This window comes from Merops nubicus, unplaced genomic scaffold (assembly GCF_000691845.1).
Source record: "Merops nubicus isolate BGI_N331 unplaced genomic scaffold, ASM69184v1 scaffold8316, whole genome shotgun sequence".
NCBI classification, from domain to species: Eukaryota; Metazoa; Chordata; class Aves; order Coraciiformes; family Meropidae; genus Merops; species Merops nubicus.
This window is the reverse complement of record NW_008612866.1, coordinates 69,605-79,483: the sequence shown is the minus strand read 5'-3', so window position 1 is coordinate 79,483 and position 9,879 is coordinate 69,605. Positions and strand designations below refer to the sequence as shown.

The following is a 9,879-nucleotide window of genomic DNA, read 5'->3' as shown; positions in this document are numbered from 1 at the left end:
GAAGCCAAAGTTCCTTTTCCTTCTAACTATGCCACAGGCTTTTAAGTGTAGCTGTATTACAGCTCTAAAGTTTCCTCACCTCTTGATACTAGAAGATGGACACATTTACTTACTGATAAGGTTCATAGACCCTTCTTTTCTTCTACCCATATCTATAGCTCTTCCTCTTTTTTCATTTTTTTTTATCTCTATTTGATACTAAAACAGCCTAATTCCCACTTGCTTTTCACATACTCCTTAGTCTTTTTGTTCCTTTTAAATGATTTTTTGTGACACAACATGACATAACATGATATGACATTCAGCTCCTTTTCATGATTAAAAATTGTTAAAAATGTAATGGATCTTTTAAGACTCAGTAAATATTCTGTGTATTCTAGTTGAGGTCAGCTGTTTGAGAGTCTTTTGCTGACCACTTGCCCAACATAGAATGATATTATTATCAACAGGCAGACCAGCAGCCAAACTCCTCCCTGCACTACCACATCACACACCAGAGATCCAACGTGCCAGACAACCAGAGGGAGGAACAAGTCAATTCATGCACCCTTCACAGTGGATATGAAGAAGGGAGCTAGCCAGCCAAGGAGCCAAGCCATAGGTAATGGTAGCAGCCAGGCCAAAAGCACAGTTATATAGTAGGGACCAAGAAACAGCTTCATGTTCTGGCCCTGCCATCCTAGGAACTCCACTTGCCATGAGAAGTCAAGGAGCCCTTCCAATAGCCAGAATCCTCACACAGCACACATACTCCACAAGAAAACCCCACTGCAGGGGGAGTCAGTTCTTACAGAGGTGGCTTCTTGCCCCACCTCCAAGTTAATGTGGAGGGTGGGGGCACCTGGTGGTGATCTCCTAATCAGTTCCCACCCAAGGCTGGCCAGACCCAAAAAGCAATCAGGAGGGTCTTTCTTGCCTGGATGTGGACATCATCCATACGGCAACCCTCATTTAGGGCTGAGGGTTTAAACCGCAGCATTTCAGAGATATGCTCCGTTACTTAAGACATTCGTTCCTATAATGTTCATTAAACTACTAGTTGTAATGGACAAATCACATTTATAAACTGCAACTTTAACATATCGTTAGTTGCTCCCTGTGAACAATGTAAGTACCATTGCTCTTGCTTCAGCTTGCTTTTTATCACTTAGTCTTTCAAAAGTATCACTGATAACAGTTACTTTCTGTAACATCCTAAATAGTCATCATGGTTTCTACTGTCTGTGCTCCTGTTTTCTAGTGTTTTGGTTTTTTTCTTCAGGTATTTCATCCCTGTTCTTTTGAGTTCCCCTGCTGCTTTTGGCACTGGTGAGCATGCCCTCAGTCTTGAAAGTCAAGGAAGAGGGATACAATATCATTTTGTTCCTTTGATATTTCTCCTTTATGATCTCTGTCTCTCTCTCTTCTGCCACCTCTTTCCCAAAACTCTATCCATGACCTTTTGTTCCTCTCTTCTTGCTCTCACAGATCTAATTTTCTCAAGTTTACCTCTCCATATCTGTCCTCTTTTTAGGTTGGCAAAGTCTTCCAGATATATTTCCATGACCTAAAAGATCATGGCCTTGTGTCAGTGTTTGTGTTTCTGTATCTTCCTGATGTTTCTGTTTTTCAAGTACCTCCATGTTCAAGGGTTTCTTGTTTCCAGCAGTCTCCACAACAGCATACTGATACTCTAAGGATGTTTTTTTACTTAAAAAAAAAAAAAAAAAAAAAAAAAGTTAGAGTAATTTTGAATGTTCTCTTTAGTTAAATTAGGATTTTACCCTTAAACATTTAATGACTTCAAAATTTAAAAGACCTATCCTGGACAGTCTAACAGTTATCATTTGTCAATGACTTGCGAAACTGACCTCTACATCTCTTTCCCAAATGTCGTTGGCACTTTGAAAGCTCTATTTTGTAGTGGCAAACATCTGAAAGATGTTAAAATTGCATTTTGCTTCATCTTTTATGCTCTTTGTCAACCTCTGGTAAACATTATGAGGTGGGGCTTGTTGGGATCCCCTGGTTCCATGTTGGAGAGTCATCAGGAACTGTTTATGCAGCTCTAAGGGATTTCTAATATGCCCTTTCTGTGGGCAGTTTTCTTCCTGCTGTGCAGAAGCAAGACGCCAGGTGTGGCACCACCTCCTGTCTGCAGGAAGTGTGACAGAACACATCCGTCTGTCTCACTGAGAACTGCCACCTCTGTTAGCTTTAGGGCAGCAACTGGCCTAGGCCAATCACTGCACCCAGCATCCTGTCACGACTCAGGAGTGACTTGATACCAGGTCAGTCTATCATTAAATAAAAAGTCCTCCTGCCAAAACCTGAGTCCCCAGAAATGAGAAGAATCTGTTCTTCACTGCCTGGAAAATGGGAACATACACTTAAGAAAGCAAAATGTCACTCGTATTCTCAATAAGAGTGAGAGAAAGGATCCATGGAAGTACAGGACAACTGGCCTTGCCTCAGTTCTTGGTGAAGGTGATGGAGCAACTAATTCTGGAAACACATACAGGATGAGAAGGTGTTCAGGAGCAGGCAGCATGAATTTACAATGGGGCAATCAAAGAAACCATGCTTAACCAGTCTGATAGGATTCTACAGTGAGGTGGCTGACTTGGTAAGAGGAGAGCAGTGGATGTTTTTTACCTCAGCTTTAGTATGGTTTTTGACATTGTTTCCCATAACATGCTCAGAGACATGCTGACAGAATATGGTTTAAATAAGCAAGCAGTGAGGTGGCAAGAATACTGGCTGAACCCCTAAGTGATAAAAAACTCAATTGGTGTAAATGCCTAATGATGGGGGAATGGAGAGACAGACACTTCTCTGTAATGCCCACTAAAGGACAGGTTGGATGGGGCTCTGAGCAACCTGATCTAGTTAAAGATGTCCCTGCTCACTGCAGCAAGTTTGGACTAGATGACCTTTAAAGGTACCTTCCAACCCAAACTTTTATAAAAATGATTCTGTTCTCTACTGTGATTCTAGGACAGGAGGCAATGGGCACAAATTGAGACGTGAAATTCCGTGTCAACACAATAAAACTTTTTTCTTTTTTTTTTTTTTTTTTAAACTATGAGGGTGATCAAACACTGGGACAGGTTGCCCAAGGAGTTTGTGGAATCTCCACCCTTAAAGATATTCAAAACCTAATGGGACTCAACCCTGGGAAACTTTGTGTAGCTGACCTCCTTGGACAGGGGAGTTGGACTAAATGATCCCAAGAGGTCCTCTTCAACCTCATGACTTTGTGATTCTGTAACACTGTCTTTATACATGTTATAGGTGGAAAACTGCTACAAGAATATTAATTTATGATAGTAAAAAGAATACATACTTAAATTTTTGAGCAGAAACACTCCATTTTAATGTTCTAGCCACACCAATTCTTTCAGAACCCTTCTATTTAATCCTAAACAATTGGATTCAGATAGAACTTTAAAAAGTAAAAATCAACTGTGAAAATACTATAACATGAAAAACAGTCCATACATATGAATTACTAGTACTACCACTTTTTGATTCATGCTGAGTATCATGAATATTGTGTTGTTATGACTTTGCAGAAGGAGCATACACCTGGAATTTAGAATCCAAAATCCTGTATCCTGTTTGGATATAGGATGGAAAGATAAGGTGATATTATAAAAAACTAGAAAGATGAATACAAGGGATTATAATAGCCAGATCATGTATTGACTGATGATATATGATAGATAATAATTGTGTGCATGGTAAGAAGGGAGCTGTGAAATGAAAGATGAAGAATAATGTTGTGTAATTTTTTTTTTAAAATATGCGCATCTCTCAAAGAAGAAAAAAGGGAGTTCTGTTGTATAACATGAAAAATATTGAACTAGGAGAAAGTGGACCGTTCTGTCTTGCAACCAAATGGGAATTGCTTTTAAAAATGCTGAAAGAAAATGAGTATATATAATGTCTGTAATATGAGAAAGGAAATTAAAAAAATGTGTACAGCTGAGTGGGCCTGAACTCATTTCCTAAGGAAAAGACTAACCTACTCGTGGGTACAGAGCCTGGGGGTTAGAGAGCATTTCAGCTGAAGTACTGTCACACCCTGGAACAGAAATGAGCTGCTTACCTGAATATCCTGTGTAGGAATCTCCACGATCATTAGTACAAATGGAACATTGCCAAGCTTAGGGAGTGGCTGAAAAAGAATGGACTTTATATTCTTTTTTTTTTTTCTTCAGGCAAATGGGAATCTGTATATCTTTATGGAAAAACTCTTCTGTGTAGGCTAAACCACTATGCTATTTTGAATTTCTCAGTTTATAAATACAAAGAAGTCTGTTTTGTCTGCCTTTCAGTGTTTTTTCTTGTAACTGAGATCTAGCTGAGGAAGCACAAGTAGGTAAAACTGGAAAAAGGAAATTGAAGATGATTATTTACAAAAAGTTGATACAAAGCAAAACTGTACTAACAGCTGTATCAATTAGAGGGTTTTTATTCCTACAAGCCTGTATTTTGCTGGCTTCTTTCCAAACACTGAAGAAAGCTTATGCCTGAATAGCAGATCTCACCAGTCTGAAGTCATATTGACAGTTAAGGCAAATAACACTAGGAAACTTACTCAAAGAACATTTAAATGATAAAAATGTGAGATAAATATTTTACTTTATACATATAAGCATATTCCAGAAGTAGTTATGTTATATATTCCTTGTTTTGTTCTATTTTGTCTTGTTTAGCTTTTTGGGTGTTTCACAGGAGAAAGTGATGCCATGTCTTTGCAGCTGAAAGAAGAAAACATGGTTTTCCTTGTATCTGAAAAACATCAGATTACTCATGCAGGTGACATACTTCATCTCGTATTCAAAACTAATATTTTTTTCTTGCCATATGTTGCACACATTATTGAAAGTGCAGTGATAAGATTGCATGTCTGCCTCTCCTTACTATTCATGCTGCTGCATCTTCTGTGTTCTAGAATACATGGTTTTCTACTAAAGCCATTGCATGTGAACACTACACTGCTTCCTTGCCCAGTTCTCCATTTTCCTAAATAATTTTTAAATTATTAATTTGTCTGTCTCAGACTATTTATTTATGCATTTGTTTTTTGCCTTTCTGTATTTTTTAAATAATGCAGGAAGAACTAGCAAATCCATAATGCATTAATGATATTTTAAAATGCAAAATGACTATTTAAGTCAAGGATAGGATCATCTATGATATAATGCATTACTACCTTGGAGTTGTTACCAATATGCGCTACAGGAAGAGAAAATGTTCTTGATATTATGGTTCTATTTCTATGATTTGCTGTGTCTGTAAGATGAAGACTAATACTATTGTCATTGACAGTTGTCAAGAGACAAGATGTGATTAAGGGTCTAGTGAAGGTGCCCCATCTGGATTTCATAGTAACATCTTCTCAAAAAGGACTGCTAACTATTTTTAACAAACAGGTAATTCTGATTCAAACAAACTTTTTTTATTATTCCACTTGGCAGTATATGTGGGAGCTGAGTTACCTGTGATTTAGTATGCAAACTTACCCATAAAAAAGGCTAGATATCTTTTTTTTTTTTTAAGTTATTTCTTCATATATTTTTAAAGCACAGTAGGATATACACATTGTTATTTTCAATTAATAACCTACTGAACAGTCCACAGAAGTTGATAGAAGGTAGAGAGGGCTAATAAAAGACATTCTTAACAGAAATTAGTTTAATAGAAAATAAGTTGCATTCATTTGCAGAAAAAGTTTCCCTTAAGGTAAAATCAGAATTAACTTTTGCATATAAAGTGGAAACCAGAGAATTAATCATTTTCTACAGCTACTGAGAATATCTAGAATGGACAGAATAATTTTATCAGTCATTTGCAAAGAATTCTTCAATGCAGCAACATCTAGAAGCTTGAAAGTCTTGAATTTTCTGTCAGTCTGCATGACACAGTTTCACAGTTATTCCCCTTACCAGTAAACTGTAAGGACATCTGCACCATTTTAATCAGAAGTTGAGGCTCAAGCTGCTGTTAAAGTACAATTTGTAAGTAAGTCTTATAGATGATTATAATACTATTGAGAGGTACACACTGCTGGATGCTATGAGGTACATCACACATCTATGCGTATTGGTGCTTTATGTTTGCACAATTCTAATACAACTAGTTTATTAAAAATTGTTTCAGACAATGCAGTAAAGCTTTAAAGCAGCATTAATGCTTTCTAGGGCTTTTAGCTAATTACTGCATAATGCTTATGACAGGAGCATATAAAGCAAGCAAGGACTCCTGTGGATGATTAAAACCCAAAGCAGTACTGCAGTTTTGGTAAATACTAAAATAATTTATTTGAAAGCCTAGTTCTTTGTCCTCCAGAGCATTATCCCTCTTATGTACCTACAAAAAATAATTCCACAGAGTATGTTAAAAATAGCTCTCCTCCCCACCCCCTGCCTCCCCATGCTGTTTTCAAGTTGAGTTGCTGCCTCCTCATAGACTGATGTCACTCTGACATCAGTGACTGCAGTGTAAGTGATTTTACATCCAGCTAGAGATCTCAAATCCCACTTATAAAACTGTATGTTCTGAAAATGACTAAGGCATTACGACAGCAGTTGTTTACTCATTATATGATCTCTGATCTCAGTTGATCTGAGAAAATGACTTGTGAGTTCTTTAGAATTGCTCTGGTATAACTTCACACAAGCAAGAGAAAACTCTAGTTCTTTAGCACTGCAGTCATTTGAGTCCTGTTGCTAGAATATGACTTGGCATCACAAAGGCAAATACAGAGTTGCCAACTTTTGCATCATTCTTCTTCTCAAAAACTGAGGCATTAAAGAGACCTGGCCTTAAAATCCCAGCTGGTGATTTGTTTTGTCTAGTTTGGTTTTGCAGCATATTGGTAAAGTGATATGAAGATGCTTGCCCTTAAGATATCTTTCGGTGGGACTTGTGCATTGGGTGAGGGGCCAAAACATGTGCTCATGAGCAGTGCATTGACAAATAGATAGAGGGGCTTATTTTTGTATTATTGTTGCATTATTTAGATTATTAAACATATGCACATATTGCACAGAAGTCAGTGTGTTCCATGTACATGAATGAATAGTATTTGGTCAGATATAATTAGTGAATCTAATATAATACAGATTTTAACTATGCTACTTCTGAGGCATTTAACAAGTAAGAAATACACCTGTGAAGAAATAGGCAGAGAAATAGGAATATTCTGTTCATTCACCCTGGTGTACATTGATGTCCAGTGCCACCAAGCTTTCAACAAGATCAGCTTAGTACTATTCTCTTTGTTCTTTGAAAAGCAGGTATAACTTGACAATATCCTTAATGGTTGTGAATACATCTTTGGAGTTGGTTGGCAATTTAGATGAGGAGTTTTTATTTGGTACTGGGTAGAAACTGAAAATAGTTCAAAACTTAACACACACACACACACACCAACTTACAAATAAAAACAGGAACAATAAAGTGGTTGCAAACCATATCACGGCTTGTGTATCTAAACTTCAGTTAAATAAGAATTATTAGATTTTTTTATCAGCAAATAACTAGTGTCAGTCATGTTAGATGGCATTAAGAATGCTTAATTTAGGGTTTATACATCAGGATGGCTTTCAAGATCATCTCCTATTTCACCAGTGACAAGCTTCCATCATTCACTATGTAAATTGCTGGTGAATCTAATTATTGTCTAAGAGAGACCTTGGAAAATTTTGTTTACCCTGGTTGCTGTGATAAGAAATCACGATCTATTACATATCTGCAGCTACCAGAAATTGAAGTGAAGCCAAAGAAAAATTCATTTGTAGACCAACAGGTTTTCAGCACTGATGAGGCTGCACATTGAATACCGTGTTCAGTTTTGGGCCCCTGACTATAAGGGCATTAATGTGCTGGAGTGTGTCCAAAGAAGGACAACAAAGCTGGTGAAGGGCCTAGAGAACAAGTTTTATGAGAAGCAGCTGAGAGAACTGAGGTTGTTTAGCCTGGAGAAAAGGAGGCTCATGGGAGACCTTATGACTCTCTAAACTACCTCAACGGAGGTTGCAGTGAAGTCAGTGTTTGTCTCTTTTCCTAAAGTAACAAGTGACAGGAAATAGCCTCAAGTTGTTCCAGGGGAGATTTAGATTGGATATGAGGAAAATTTTCTTAACTGAAAGGGTTGTAAAGCCCTGGAACAAGCTACTCGGGGAAGTGGTTGAGTCACTATCCCTCCAGGTATTTAAAAGATACATAGACGTGGGGCTTAGGGTTATGGTTTAGTGGTAGACTTGGCAGTTCTAGGTTAACATTGGACTCAATGATCTTAAAGATCTTTTCCACACTAAATAATTCTATGATTCTATTGGAGGGCTGAGCATTGCTTTCTGCAACAAATGTGGACCTAATATGCTTCAACACCTGTATGCAGCTCTGCTTTGTCAGCCATTTCCTGCTTACTCTAGAACATGAGGCACCCTTCTCAGGTTCTCAGCCATGGATGCTGCCTTGATCAGCACAGAAGATCTGTAGGAGAAGGCAGCCTTAAGGAAAATTCTCTGTGCACACTCTAGTTAAAGTTACTGTAGACAAAGCAAAATCTGGTAACAGTGCATCAGTATTGGACTTTTGATTAACAATAGTTTTAAACTCGGCTCAGAGACTTGTCCATGATGACACTGGCTTCACAATTCTGTGGGAAGAAAGGCTTTGATCCTATCTTCTTGGTTTATGAAATGTGGAATTGCTGGGATGGGAACAAGGCATCATTGATTAATTACTGATGAGGGGCAGGGACAAGAGGAGGTGAAAAAGCAAATGTGGGTGTTTCAGAAGATAAAAGGTTGAAACTGCTTTTGAAAACTGAATATAGTTTTGTTAAAGGGCAAAGAAGAGAACTGTGTCTCCACTGGGTGTTGGTGGCAGGTATGCCTACCACCCTGTATCTTTAAACTCTTCAGTTTTTAAGTCACAGGCTGTGCTGTCCACCACTAGTCAACTTTGCTGAAAGATGTTGTACCAATATGGGCATTCCTATTTGCAGCCTAAAATGCTACCTCTGCCTGATATTTTGCTGGCATAAATTGCCAGGTCATCTGGGGCAGCATTAGCTTGGGTTTCTGTATGGCACGTCCTACCTCTTACAGGAGTTGCAGCGGTTCTAGCTGGACTGTTAGAAACACAATGTCATCAGAGCAGCTGATCTGTACTCCACTGTAAAAAAATGGGTATTTTTTAACTTATTTTGCTCACTCCAACATCTCAATTAAAAACAACAAAAAAACCCCACTTTGTTTAATTGCTAACTTGTTATTGTGACTACTTATCTTTCCTTTTTTTTTTTTCAGATGAGGGTTCTGGCAACCACCAATGTTGAAGTAAGTTCATTTTTGTCCAGTTAAATCATTTAAATTAAAAACCAGCAGGTGGTAAAGTGAAATAATTAGAAACTGAGCATTATTCTAATACTACTTTTAACCTTGAGACTTATCCATTATTTGTCATAGGGTCCCAAAGGTCAAAAAAGTTCAATTTATTCCTTTTAGTTATACAAACAATTGAACAACCTGATTTCTTTCTTCCAATAAAAAGAAAACTCAGATAAATGCTTTTTCTACCAAATTATCCTTTACTCATTACCTTTCCAGATTTTTTTCTTCTGAGATCCAACACTTAATTATCACTCTAAAATTTAAATAAGAAAAATATATGTTCATTAGTAAAAAACAGTTCTACAGCATTTCCTGAACTTTTGGGTGGTTGTTAAAAGATTTTTATGCTTGCAGAACATAATACTTTAAGCTATCTCATTCTTAAAATTGAAATTCTGTATCCTCATCCCAGATTTCGATGAAATGAAAATGTGGGGTTTTTTGAAATAATAAATTCCACTTTCCAAACAGAAATATAGGATGCTAT

At 37.4% G+C, this 9,879-nt stretch overlaps 1 protein-coding gene across 1 annotated transcript in view; it reads left to right on the top strand.

The window, feature by feature from the left end:
* Positions 1-4,700: 4,700 nt before the first annotated feature.
* WDR64 (WD repeat domain 64) overlaps positions 4,701-9,879 on the top strand; it is a gene marked incomplete at its 5' end in the record, with an annotated part of 56,667 nt that continues 51,488 nt past the window's right edge. Inside the window, 3 exons of the mRNA XM_008941680.1 lie at positions 4,701-4,803; positions 5,317-5,420; positions 9,309-9,338. Of these exons, the coding sequence (XP_008939928.1) occupies positions 4,701-4,803; positions 5,317-5,420; positions 9,309-9,338 (237 nt within the window). The remainder of the gene's footprint in view (positions 4,804-5,316; positions 5,421-9,308; positions 9,339-9,879) is intronic.